At 37.2% G+C, this 14,935-nt stretch overlaps 1 protein-coding gene across 13 annotated transcripts in view; it reads right to left on the bottom strand.

Annotated features, from left to right (window-relative positions):
* Positions 1–14,935, bottom strand: part of LOC101425955 (zinc finger protein 596-like) — a 41,085-nt gene that overhangs the window by 10,499 nt on the left and 15,651 nt on the right. For 7 of the 13 annotated variants that reach the window (XM_058289553.2, XM_058289550.2, XM_058289549.2 and 4 more), the window contains one exon: positions 739–919. In XM_058289553.2, the coding sequence (XP_058145536.1) occupies positions 739–771 (33 nt within the window). In that variant the 5' untranslated portion in view covers positions 772–919. Of the gene's footprint in view, positions 1–738; positions 920–5,750; positions 5,923–14,935 lie in introns of those variants that run through there. The other 6 variants (XM_058289554.2, XM_058289551.2, XM_071212504.1 and 3 more) reach the window with 2 other exon arrangements.

Below are 14,935 nucleotides of genomic sequence, written 5' to 3'. Positions count from 1 at the left end.
GCCATTGGGTACCTCCTTCCCACATGGGAGGGCCTGGGTTCAGTTCCTGGTTCCTCTTATATAGAGGATGAACGCACAATGAAAAGACACAGAAAGCACACAGTGAGTGCAAACAATGAAGTGGACTTTATAAATACATTTTTAAAATCTTTTTTAAAAAGTATTTCCAAATGTACAAATATATTCCATCAAAACTGGAAGAAAATTAAAATTGGGGGAAATAAATATATTATTCCTCATTTCCTTTAATTTACAAAACTCTCATGTGTTTCTGATGAATATACCTACTCCCTACACCCCAAAACTTGTAATGTTGGATTGACTGAATGCATAGCTGAAAACTCAACTTCCCTTCTGATTGTAAACATCTCGTCTTACTCATCTCTGTCACTCTATTCATCATATGCCCAGGCCAATCTCAGGCACTAAAATGATCTATGAATTCATTATTTATCCAATGAGGTCATGGGATGGGTGAGAAAATGAAAACTTCTGTCATCATCTCAGAGAACACACAGCCTTTATGGTATCTTTAACCAACTCTTGCATTTACCTTGTAAGATTACTCATTGATCAGGACCTAACTTACCATAATTATTAAAGAGTCCTATATAAACTTAAGCTAAGATCCTTGAATAACTCCTGAGTACACTTGAAATACTCAAACCAATAGGAGAAATCTGCACATCTCCTGACAATAGAAGTGAAATTTCAGTTGAAGAAGAATTACATACTCACATGTGATTGCATTGCTAATACCTTAGCTGGCATCTATCTTCCTCAGGATTTTCACTCACAACCAGACAGGCAGAGGAGAACAAAGCTGAGAATGGAGAAAGAAGTCTTAAGATTCAAGTCTTGACCACAATTTTCAGGTCCCTCTGTCATGAATGCCAAATGTTTCACCTAGAAGTATTTCCTGCCAAAACAACAAAAGGACCATGAGGTATGTCAAGAAAAATAAAAGAGGCCTCTCCTTTCCCAGCGTCCAGGTGTTGTAGATCTTTTCTTCTTTGAATTGCATTTATTAATTAGCCAATGATGTTCAGAGACTTTTAATTCATTGCTGATTCTAAAACATAGGAATCCCTGATGAAAATCACATCTGGAATTGGGTCCTCACTACAAAAGGAAGCAGACTAGAATATCTCAGTTATAATTATTACTGGTTTTTGAAACAGCATTCATTCTTTCACATGCATTTCTGATTTCTGGATTCTCACTCCCTGCTCTGCCATGAATCTGACCTTCTCAATTCATTTGTCCTAAAACATCTTTATTCTTCCATATGTATAATGCAGCCCACTCAACACTGAGTTTTACATCCCACCCAAATATATTTGGAAATCAACTAAGAAACTTAAGAATATACATTATTAAAAGAAAAAAGAAAATAAAAGAATATGTTATTATGAGTATGATCACACCCAAGATTAGTAAAGTCATTTGTACCTCAAGTCCAGGAAGAAAATGATTGTATTCAATGTTTGAGAACTACAAACTTTTAAAAATTTAATTTTCTCAGTAACCCAACTGATAAAGTTTAATTTACCCATTTAACAAATGTCCTAAATTGAGGTTCAGAGAGCTGAAGTAAAATGACAAATTTATATGGCCACTGGAAAACACAGCTAGATTTTGAAATTTTTCTTGCTGTATCCCAATTTCAATTTACGTACCACACCTAGGTATTTCATGGAATGTCACCCCTCATTTCAATATTCAGATCCTTGCCCTGTTGTCAAAACTTCCTCTTCATATAGTGTGTTACTTAAAACCATGAACAGCAAACCTGTTCAAGAAACCTTTGCATTGAAGTTGTTTCCAAATTTTCTCCATGTTCTTGGCTAAACTACAAGAAATGAATTTCAAGAGCAAGGCGGTTTCCTTAGGCCAGTAACTTATTAAGGATTGGTGAGAAGAGAAATGTGAGAAAATAACAAATCATGGGGCCTAAGTAAGAGGAAAGGGGTGAAGAGTGATAAACAGGGTTGACTGACAGACTACAATTCCCCATTATAGATTATAAATCCCCAGGTTTACTTGTGTATTAATCCAGGTGAGGGGTGAAAAAGGCCAGAGTAGGGGGCAGAAGGCAAGAACAGGGGTCAAAAGTCAAGAAAGGGCTGGTTTGGCCTTTTCACTTGCTTTTTGAACCACTGATTATTACACCCCTTTCCTAATGACAGGGGAGGAGTACCAGCTGTTTGCTGTTTTGATTGATTATGCCAACCATCAATTCCCCAGGAGGGATCAATGATAAGGCCCCAGAAGAGTATCCAGGGCTTCTCCTGACTTCCAGAGGATGTCTCATTCTGAATGGGATTCTTGCAAGTTCTTCCAGCAGCCATCTTGGAGGTACCAATATCTACACTTTTAATGGTGGTGGTTTTTCAGCCAAGTTCCAGATCTGTCTATTGATTCCCTAACTAGCCTGGTTCAAATCTATTTTGCAAGCATTACCGTCCACCTCATGTAATAGTAACTGCCAGATGTATCCAAGCAAGCATGCATATTTCAGCATATGTTTCATGAGAACATTTGTTTTTTAATTTTAATTTTTTAATAGATACTGAGATTATATAAATGCTATATGAAAATGTAGGGGATTCTGATAAGCCCCACTCCCAACACCCCCCACATTTTCATACATTAACAACATCCTTTATTAGCATGTAAATTTGTTGCAATTGATGAACACATTTTGGAGCAGTGCCAATAATTTGGATTAAAATTTGCATTGTAGTTTATTTACACTCTCTCCCACACAATTTTGTACGTTACGGCAAGATATATAATAACCTGTATCTCTCATTGCAGTGTCATTCAGGACAATTTCAATGTACCCAAAATTTCTTCTTTCCCTCTACCATCTCTCAGAACCTCCAGTGGCCACTGCCTCCACAGCAATGATAAAATTTCTATGACTGTTAGAATCACAATAAGTTTATAGTAGAATACCAGGAAGTCTACTTTAGCCACAGTTCACTCCCCAATTTTGAGGATTCTGGGACGCTGATGTCCATTCACTTATAATTAAGAGGGGGTTGTGATCCATTTGGGCTGGTGATTGGAAGTCTCTTGTTTGAGTTGTAGACTTTCTCAGTTCCATGGTATGGAAATTGACAATTCCCACCTCCTTGTTAGTTGTCCTGGGTGTGGCCAATGAATGGAGAGTAAGTGTTGAAACTCCATGGAGTTTCAGGGCCCAGATGGCACATGGACAGCCCAAAGATTTAAGACTCTTGGATGTACACGTACCAACTCTAATACTAATTAGAGGTTCAAATAGAACGACAGAAGAGCCATGTGTAGGGAAACCACAACAAGTGTCCAACTCTATCACCCTGGGGAGCATAAATTACAAAATAGAGCACTCTGGTAAGGCACCAAACTCCTGAGCTATCTGACCTGACTATGGTGTCTGGATGTCTCCAGAGATCTCAGGAGTCCTGCTATTTTGGATAGTATCAACTTTGGCAGTCAAGGAAATCCTGCTGAGACAGATATAATCATAACCTCTGGAATGATCTCCTGACTCACTTTGAAGTCCCTTGGCCATATAAACTTTTCTGCCTTTTGGTGAAAGTCTTTTTTCAAGAACAACTGTATCTACCCTATGTGCCAACAGATATCTTACTATTTTCCCTATCTGTCCACATAGATGACTATAATTTTGTGTCATGTTTATTACTGCATGTCACACAGCACATTACTAAGCTCTTGTTTTATGACTAAATACAGAATCACAAATCCTGGTGCTTTCAAAACATCTGGGGAAAAAGACTATATCTTAATAATTGAGTCATTCTTCCATCTTCCATAATCACTTCAAGTCCCATGTTTTGAATACCACATATTCTCACATTTAATATTACTTTTACCAGATGAGATTGACATTGTAATAACCAGGTGAATGATGTAATTTTTAAAAATCAACTCAACCTAGCACCACAATGTCTACAGATATTCCTGCATTCATACCCAATAGTTACTCCTCTCTCATTGAAGGGCCTTGTCATCTGATTAAGTTGAATGCCTCCAAATGAATTCCTGGCTTTCTTGTTTCTTTTTGAAATAATTACCAGTAACTGGTCTCTTCTATCATAATCACCTCATCATTTAACCTTATTGTTTTTTTTTTATTATGAACCCAAATGCCCACTGTGCCTATTTCATCTCTTATGCCTGATCTCCTTTTTCTTCTTTCACAATCAATCTACATGAGCACTTTTACCCTTTACTCACACAACCTTAAATGATGAGTCAGTAAAATGACAAGCGTCCTCTTAAGTAAATCATGCTACCATCTCCAATAAGCTCCCCATGAATAAATCCAGGATGTGTGCTTCAATCTATAACTTGGAAGTAAAGTATTGGGCCTTCTGGCAACTTTCTTTTCCTAGACTTCTCTGATATCTCAGTCCCCTGAGTGTATTCCTTGTTCTTGTGTTCTGCATGGCAGTACTCAAACAGTAGTATTAGAACATCTCAAGACTGAATTGTAGCCCCCTTTCTCTCCCACTTCTCTATACTATCATGGTAATCACAGAGCTATACAATTGCTTCATTTTATACCACTGTTGGCTCAAAAATGAGAGTGTACATCTCTATTTCAAAAAATCCAATATAACTCAAAACATTACTACCAGCATGAGCCCAGAAATCTAAAATAAAAATTCTCTTTTTCTACAGCTACCTCTTTGTTTAACCTAGATGCCAATCAAGATGAATATAATCAAGATATGCCACTTTAATAAAACATTTTCCTTCAAATTAAGTTATATTAAGTTAGGACTCCTCCAGGCACCCAAGGATTAAATAAGAATTCATTACTCAGAAACACACAAATATATTCTTATTAGCTATTATTTCAGTACTGAACACTATAACCACCCCTCATTTCCATGAAAGTCCCTTCAAAAAACTTCCCACTTCATACTCAGATTCTTTTAGTATTTGTCATTTCCTCAGAATCCTCACTAAACTCCAACAAGTATCCTCTGCCCTTCCTATAGCCTATATTAAAATTCTACTATTTCTTCAGGTCACTCATAATTTTTCATTGTACAATTATTGGTTTTTTTTTTTTTTTTCCATATTTTGGTCTCTCCCTAGACCAACTGCATAAAACCCTTCCTTGAGTGGTAATATATTAAATGAGTTTCCCTTTGAAAATAAGTAAATACTTATAAATCCAGAAATATTGTATATCCACATTAACTCAGATGGCCTTGATCCAACTGCCTTCAGTCAAAAATAATACATTCTGGGAGGTGGATTTGGCTTAACTGACAGAGCATCTTCCTACCACATGGGAGGCCCAGGGTTCAAACCCAGGGCCTCCTGACACACATGGTGAGCTAGCCTACACAAAGTGCTGATGCATGCAAGGAGGGCCATGCCCCTGTGTAGGGGAGCCCCATGTGCAAGGAGTGCTCCCCATAAGGAGAGCCACCCTGCATGAAAAAAGTGTAACCTGCCCTGGAGTGGCACTGTACACATGGAGATCTGATGCAGCAAGATGACAACAAAAAAAGGGACACAGATTCCTGGTGCTCCTGACAAGAATACAAGCAGACACAGAAGAACACACAGCAAATAGATACAGAGAGCAGAGAACCGGGGGGGGGGGGGGGGGGGGGGGAGGGTAAAGGGGGGAGAAATAAATAAATAAATTTTTAATTTAAAAAATAATACATTCTGATTAAACAGTAAATATTTTACCAAATGAATGAGGAGTCTCCCACCTCATTAAAATTCTCTTCCTTATTCATGAGAATCCAAATGGACTGATACGAGGAATTCAAGTCTTAATGAAGCTGCTTTCACCACAAGTGTAGTTCAGAGCTTCATTCTCTCTAGAAAAACCACCATTTTGATGGCAAACTCTTTCATAATGTAGTTATAACATCATTAGTCCTATAAATCAAAATATACATCTTGATTAACACAGATTTTAGTCATGATAAAACTACTCAAGGCACACTTGTGTCATTCACTTCCTTCTAAAACTCTCAAAACCAACCTTCCCACTTTTTCAAAGATGCATCACACTTTTATGAATTTTGGTTGTCCTGGGCAAGTACTCTAAAACATCTTTAACAAAACAATTCTTACTAATGTGCACTTCTAAGAGAAATGGAATTATACCAATATTTTCTAAGTCACCCATGTGACTATGTAAGTAGAAATACTTGTGCTGAAAAGTCAAGGAAAATTTTCATTGTTCTAGTGTGTATATGATGTAGGCTACGGGGGGAGGGGGCTGTTCATCTCTTCATAGATTACCTGAGCTGTATGTGTCCTGAGCTGTGTGTATGGGACAGTGAGAACTGCAGCCCTGCCCTTGGTAACCATGACAACAACTTCAGTCCTGGAAAAACAATTTAGCAATGCAAATTCTATAAACTAAGTATTTAGGGAAAATGCAAGCCAGATTGCTAAAGCATAGGATGTATGACATCCATGCTAAAAGCTTACCTCGGATGTGCAAGATACATGTTAATTTGAGCTTACTGAGCACTGAAACAAAATGATTTGGCCCTTCCTCTATATAAAAAGAAGTCAAAAATCTTGTTCATGGCTCAGATTTTGAATGAGATGCTCTGAGCCCAGCCAGTCAAAAATAAATCCTTTTTCCTTCCCAAAATTATTCCTGAGTCCTGGCCTTTCTATACACAAATAATTGAACCTCTCTTGACTTCTACATTTTGGGGGACTCATCTCAGATTTGCAAATGAAGGCCAGAGAAAGTAGCATTTCACTACCCCTTCTGGATCCCCAAGGAAGGCAGGACAACTCAGGTGAACCCCAATCTGGGCACCCATGGATTACATTTAATCCAGAAAAGACACGGGCTCCACCAGAATCTTCCCAGTGAAAATCAAGGACAATAGAAAGTCTGAAAAAAAAATTCTGGGAACAAAAAAGATTCCAAACACAGAGGAAGGTAAGACTCCCAGGGGAGTATAATCAGGAAAACCTTAGTTTTAATTGCTAGGAAGGGGAAGCCTGATCACCTACCAAGAGAGCCGCAGTACCTCCAGAAATTTGGGGGAAAGGCATAGGTCTAAAAAAAGAGAGAGAAAAGGGAAAAAACCTGGTGCTTTGGGCTTGTCTAACTGCATCTTAGAATTTGGTACTGGTCTTATCTCCACTGAAATAGTGAAGGCTTGATTATACTAAGAAAGGATGTTTAGAGGTTTGAGACCTAACATCCTGGAAATTGGTCTGGATTTTGAAAAACTTGGTTACAGGAAAATGAATTGGTTTTTTAGTGAAGCTCGGTCTGGGTGTAAAGTTAAACAGTGAAAGAGGTCTAGCTGGAATCTTTTGTTATAGTGCTGAATTGTAAATAAATTTCCTTTATATGAGATGTTAATGTTAAAAGTTCTCTCTTTTTAAAATTTGTAATGGCTGTAGGGGCAGCCATGCCAAAGAAAATATATATAGAACTTGTAAGTCAGATTAATAAGTTTTGTGCTTCTGTCTGTGTCAGCTCAATGCTAGTGTTAAAATTGTGTAATTATGTAAAGTGGTAAAATTTGGTTAAGCTGGAACCCTCCCTTGCCATTGGCAAAAGAGTGAACTGATTTGAGTTTATAAAGCAAAACCATGGCGTGAATGTGTGGGCGCATGCTCTGCTGTCTTGCCTCTCTGGGTCAGCCCCATTTGCCAGAACTCAGGGATTGTCTGTGTCCATGTCCGCATCATGCACCCAAGTTTGTTGAAGCTGGCCCAGTCAGGGTGGCTGGTGGAGCCAGTGACTTGAATCATAGCCCTGCCAGGACAAGGCATCCATGGGAAAGGTGCCAAATTTGAAAAGTTCTTTCAAGCCATTTTAGCAGAGAGCTGAAAAGGGGGGAGTGGCTTGCTCCTTTCCAGTGAGTCCACACCTTCTATTCATAAGCCACATTCCTATTTAATCACTATGCACCTGACTGCCTGGAAGGGGGGAGGTGAAGGGGACACAGAACAGGATCAAAATTATTGCAATAACGTTCCCTCCTTAAGGTGTGAAAGGCGAAAAAAAAATTGCATTCTGCCCAGGTTCTGCTTTTCCAAATCTTTCTCCCTGTGAGTCAATGTAAAAATGATTTGAAATGTTTTAAGCTGTAAACTTCTGTAAAGGAAGGAGGCTATTGCTTGAAATCAATAGACCTCTAATCATTTGATAGCCCTTTTAATGGTTTAGCTGAAAGCAGTCAGCAGTAAGGGTCATGAAATACTGCAGGAAAAAAAAAAACAGGAAAACTATGCAGGGTTATAACTAACAAGGTTCTTGTAACTTAATTAATAAAGGTGTCCAATTCATCTCAAATTTAAACATACTAAGAACTGTAGCTATGACTTAGAATCATTGCATAAGTAGTTATGTATGTATATATATATAAGTTGGTAGCTGGGGCTATTGCAATGGAGTAAATGTAGTCTGGATTTCAGCTACTGTGATGGTAATTGTAGACTGCATTTACTTGTGATTCCTGGAAATCTAGCCCATCCCTTAACAATACAACTTAATGAAAACTGTAACTAAGAGTTAAGATCATTTACAGATGCATTTACATTATAAAACAGCAGGAAGATAATAACTGAAATTATAACGGTGAATTTAGCCTGAACTTTTATTTTAAGTATAAATTCTAAACTAACTTTACCTTCGTTTATGGTCATTTCAAGCCTAGCCTCACCTCTTGCCTCTGCTTATGGTTATTTCATAACAGCTTCTGCCCCTACAGCTCAGGGAAAAGCATACATGAGACATCCCTGTCTCCTGTCCTACTGGTATTAGTAACCCTGCTTTCTCTCATGATTCCAAGTGTGAACTAAATTGCTGCTAGGGGAATTCTTGACCCTTAGGGGTGAAGGTCCACTGGAGTCTTTTTATCTCCAAGGACTGGGAAGTGAAGGAGGCCTCCTGCCTTGACTGTCAGGGTTCCTAAAAGTGGCAATTCATGAGAGAAACCAGCCTGCCTCCCTGAGGCTTCAATAGCCTCAGTGAATATACAGAGAATTAGTCTTGCTCATCAAAAATCTGCTAAAGTCAAAGTAAAATATAAGGTTCTGAAACAAAGGAAAATTATATTAAAGCATTGGAAACATTCTGGTTATAAGCCATTAGTTAAGAAACAAATTCTTGTGCAAAACTGCTTGGTCATAGTGCAAATTAAGGGGAAAAAAAAAACCACCTTTCAGGAGTCTTTCAAATGTTTTGCAGTTACCCTTATTTTGTTTTAAAAAATGAAAGTTTTAAGTAACTAAGTTATGTTTCTGTGTCAAACTATTCGTGTCTGCCTATTTGCTCAAATTGTTGGGGTTAAATATGTAGTTATATAAGTAGTATATATTTCTAGAAACCAAATTAAACTAAACAGTATATAAAATAATGCAAATTATAAGTAACATTAATGAGTTGTGTTACTGTGTCTAACTCTATTTGTGTCTGCCTATTTGCTCAGTGTATATCTTCATACATTGGGATAATAGTATCAAATTAACAAATGAAAATTCTTAAAAGAGCTCTATTCAAATTGTTAAAAATTTATATGCAGTTATATATGTGAATAAATATTCCTGGAGCCCAAATTAGACCACACAGGCTGGAAAAGTCATAGAAATCTGATTATAGGAACTAGAGGGAAAGGGTGTTCTCTTTGCAAGAGGTTTGAGGGAGGGGTTAGGTGTGGCAGATTAAAACTATTTTCTAGACTGGGGAATTAAGAATCAGTTTGCCCTGTAATTCCCCAGTTTAAACCTTTTAACAGCCTTAAAATAAGGGTGGTTAATAATTCTATTATCAAATTTCAGTAAGTAAAAGTCCATAAAAGCTATGGAAAAATCTTTCCTAAATTATGATTACACAAATTATGCAATTATAATATATTCCAAAGCCTACAAGTCAGTATGCTTTTAAAATTATTCAGTTTCAGAACGTAAACAAAGAAAAAAGGTTTTAGCTTCCTGTAAAGAAAGGAAAGAGAACATTCTTTGCATAAACTATAATGGTTTCAATTTTATTTAACTCAGGTATAATCTCCCTTGGTTTATAAAAAAACCATTAAATAAATTAACATTATAGGTACAAAATCTTTGGAATAATGAAAATTATAAATTCATGTTAATGAAATTAAGCTAAAGAATATTGTAGATATGCTCTCTTAAATGAATAAAGTAAACCTCCTTAGTTGGTAACTGTAATTTAATACATTTATTTAAATACAAGGTAACCAGTCTATGTGATTGTGGTTAATTGTAAAAAGTTGGTAAAAAACATCTTTCAAACTGAAACATTTAAATGATTCTAGTTCTAGAAGTCATTGTTAACTAAAAACCTGGATTGGTATTGATGGCAAAAAATAACTTCGTGATAATAAAACCTGTCTGAAGGTCACTGCAAGGTGCATATTTAAGTAAATGGTAATGAAAAGTTACCTTAATTCTATAGGAAATCATCCATTTTCATTTTAAAAATCAAAAATAGTTTTATTTTCCTTCTACTACTAAGCCTGCTAGTATCTTCATGGTAAAAGTGTAAAAAATAAACAAAGCCATTTGATATATAATGTGTTGCATTAAAAATGTTTAAATATATATATTTTTTATATATATACATATATATACAAGGCATAAACTTTAACATTGTCAAACTCTCTTCTGCATTCAAACCAGGCCTTGAATACATTACAAGTAGCCTCTCCATGTGAGTTATTGGCTAGGCTGGTCACTGACCCCTCAAATAGAAATGTTTACTATATCACACCTCTGGCTATGCTCCTGAAGTTGTTGGAAACTACATTGCAGTTTCAAGATCCTGCAGCAGCCAATGATGACTCAGTACAGCCAAGTGTACAATGGATATCATCTCCAGACTGGCACTGTTCCAAAGTGCCAGAGAGCACTGTGCACCAGGCCAGTTAAATACTGGAAACTCTCTCTAGGATTACCGATGCTGTGACTGGTTCATTGTGTGAAGACCATGCTAAGTGAAGCCAAGATTATCAGGATACTGTAAATAAAATTTAAACACAATTGGCATTATGGCCTTCTTCCATGGAGAGATAACATATAAGATATTATAAACCTAAAACTTAAAACTATTAATTACAACTCAGAATCCTTATGCATTAAGTAATACATTAATTAATATTAAGTGCTGCTGTACTTTTTATCCTGTTCTATGTGTATGCTTAATAATTATAATGTTATCTTTTCTATTCTGGATCAGATACAAAAGTACATTAATTATGTTAAATTCCTGGTAACTTCATTTTCTAAATAGTTAATAAACATGTCTATAAAATAAGGTGGTGGTCTTAGCTGAAAACAATGGGCCACCAGTGGCTTGCAGGTAGCCGGTTAATTGGTGCCAGGCTCAGCCACCCTACTACTCTACTCTATTGTTAGCAAATGAGGCTTGCTTGCTAGTAATGGGTCACCTATTGAGCAGTCAAAATTACCAGGAATTATTCAATTGAAACTGATATGTAAAAAAAAAAAAACTTATTCTGTAGTTCTGATCACTCCCACAGCTACAAAACCTAAGGGAATTTACAACTTGGTGCACTAATTCTGAGTAAAACCAACTGCCCAAAAGGTGCCAATTCACCAAAAGCACCTGATGGAGCATGAGTGCCAATCATTAAACAATCTAAAATGCATCTTCAGAACAAAGCTAAGTACCTAATACTATTATCTATTACAATTTCTCTCTGAAAATAAATAACATATATATATATACTGTTCTACACTAACTTTTAAAAAGGGTGCCATCTTTATAGGCACCTAACTTTGTCTACCTTTGTAATCTGATGTCCTCTTTTAAAAAAACAGGTATTCCAAAAATTTTAATTAAGTTTGTTTCTTTGAGAATGATCATCTTATTAACCATATGAAAACTACATCCAGCTTTGTACAGAATGCCAGATGCACCGTCCTCCAGTCAAAATAAAATAACAAAGTTTTTACACCTTGTTAGGTAAGGACTACAACCCATGGCTAGCAGGAAGTATTTACAGAAAAGAGATAATCTCCCTTCAGCACGCCTTTAAGATTAAAGGTGTAAACTCTTTAAGGGTAAAATAAAATTAATAGATGGATCTAGAACTTAGCAAGAAACCCACATAAGCACCAGTAACCCCCAGCATGACTGTTGGGGGGCCCCACCCCCATGATTCTACTGTGCAGGATGAGAGCTTCTTCTGAAAACAGGATAAACCCCAGATGTTACCTAGGAACTTTGATTTGGGCTCTCACTGATAAGTGGAATAATCAATCAAAACAATGAACAGCCACCCATATCATAATCCAACAATAACTATGCCAAAGCTTAGCAACATAAGCTGGCATAAAGGGTGGAAAGGATGTAGGCTGTAGTTGAAGGAGGCTGTTTATCTCTTCGTAGATAACCTGAGCTGTATGTGTCCTGAGCTGCGCATTTTGGACACTGAGAACTGCAGCCCTGCCCTTGGTAACCATGACAACAACTCCAGTTCCAGAAAAACATTTTAGCAATGCAAACTATAAATTTTAAGTATTTAGGGAAAATGCAAACCAAATGTGCTAAAGTTTATCTAGAATGTATGAAGTCCATGCTAAAAGTTTACCCAGGATGTGGAAGATACATGTTAATTCAAGCCTATCAAGCCCTGAAACAAAATGATTTGGCCCTTCCTCTGTATAAAAAGAACTCAAAAATCCTGTTCAGGGCTGGGAGTTTGAATGACAAGCTCTGAGCCTGGCTGGTCATAAATAAATCCTTTTTCCTTCCCAAAATTATTCCTGAGTCCTGGCTTTTCTATATGCAAATAATTGAATCCCCCTTGACTTCTACACATATGTACTTTACTATCAACCACATACTGATTGAATAAGGTAGCCATCCACAACTTTCTTCTACCACAAAGGATGAACTCTGTACTCTGACCCAATCCTGCTTTCTGTTAACAGTTATAACAGGGGTTCTTAACCATTTTTGTTCCAAGGATCCCTTTTGCAGTCAGGTGAACACCATGGACCCCTACTCAGAATGTAGAAGCAGATAGTTTTATGACACTCAACATCAGCATGTCTTTAAATTAAAATTTTCAATTCAAGCTCACTGACCCTCTGAAATCTTTCCCCTGAAATCTCCAGGCTTCTGGTTTAGAACCCCTGATTTATACTGATTTCAGCATGCTCTGGGAGCAAGAGTGTTCCTTGCTTCATCTGGTGTGCCAACTGAAAATTGTGGACAAGCAAATTGTCCCCTTCCTGCCATTTTACTCCCATCTACTGTTGTTATCATTAAGATAAAGGCTTACACAAAAAAGACTGAGCCTGAATATTTTTAAAATGCACTTGCATACTTTCATGCAAAAACAGCCACTAGTAAAATAGGTATAATTATAAACTTAAATGAATACTATCTAAATTACCTGAAGAACCTAGACTTTCCAGTCCCAAAATTTTACCTCTGGCCCTGTTTATTCATAGCATTTATTTTAAGAAACTCAAACTCTCCCCAAATGAAATTTTTTCCTAGCACACCTATCTCTGGGAATAAATTGAGAAAATTGTTACACCATGACATGACCCAATTTGCAAATCCTTAATGCATTTTGCCAAAGATTACCTTCAATAAGTAAAGGACACTTTTCCTTTCCCACATGACAGACACTCCATTAATCACAATCTGACATCAGGGTAATGGGTCTACTGGAAATGACACAAAAAAATATAGCCCAACATCCTCATTAAAAGGAATCCTTCCAAGCACCCATAACTTCTGGAATGTGAATTATAGAATAGCCCAAAACTAATACCTGAAGCCACTGAAAGTGACTAGGTCAAACTCGTTCTTTATGATTATTTTAAAGGAGGCACACCCTTGTATATACATAATATTATGACGGTTATTCCAGTCTGACCTTACCTTTGTTTACAGTTATTTCAAAACTAGGCTCATCCTTGTGTTTTCTTACTATTGTGGTGTCTATTCTAGACTCATATTTGTTTATGGTCATTTGAAAACTAGGCTTGTGACTATTTACTATTGTGTTTGTAACTACTCCACCCTCCCATTTGAAACCATAAAAACCCTAAACTCCTGAAAATCAAGGAGGCAGGTTTTTGGGCCCTTGTTAAACCAATGATTGCTTTGCATGCCTAGCAAATAAACTTTCTCACTTGGAACCTCAGTGTCTCAGAAATTGGACTTTAAAGTGTATTGGGAGAAGGAGGGGCAAGATGGTATCAGTCAGTGCACCCACATCATCTCTCCCCCAAAAACCAGCTGAGTGGGGACAACATCTTGCCTGAGAGAGCTGTTTTGGGGACCACGAAGCAGGAGATTGGTCTGGAGAGAGTGCAAAAAAAGAGTGATTGCCCAAGGTAAAACAATGAGTTCTTGGTGCTTGAGGCTGGAACTGTGGCATGGCTAAGTCCCTCTGTCAGGTCAGGAAGCCAGGGCATTCCCTGCACCTTGATGGTCACACAGCCAGAGGAGACAAACTCTGAGAGTGGGAGGACTCTGGTGAAGGGTGGAGAGGGTATAATATACCCTGTGCATAAATTCAAAATTGTTTCCAAGTGTACCTAGTCTCTAGAAATCCAAATAAGTAATATAGGCCCTACAGTCTTTGAATGTTCAGAAAGGATGTAAGACTGAATGTGTATTCAAGATTGCATCCGGATGGGATGTGGAGGATATGCAAATTCAAGCTCACCTGAAATGTGGGGGATATGCTAATTCAAGCTCACCTGAAATATGCGGGGTACTTTAATTGAAAACCTATCTAGTACTCAAACAAACAACTAACAAGGAAAGTCATTTTCTTTCAAAAGGGCACCATTTAACTCCCAACCCTTATATCTTTTCTGTATAAAAGGGAACCCAAAATTCTATTTGGGGCTTGGTTTTTATTAGGACAGGAGTCCACCAAGTCTGGCCAGTCAA

Source organism: Dasypus novemcinctus, chromosome 28, assembly GCF_030445035.2.
Source record: "Dasypus novemcinctus isolate mDasNov1 chromosome 28, mDasNov1.1.hap2, whole genome shotgun sequence".
Classification (NCBI taxonomy): Eukaryota; Metazoa; Chordata; class Mammalia; order Cingulata; family Dasypodidae; genus Dasypus; species Dasypus novemcinctus.
The sequence above is the reverse complement of the archived record's forward strand: the minus strand, read 5'-3'. Positions and strand labels throughout refer to the sequence as shown.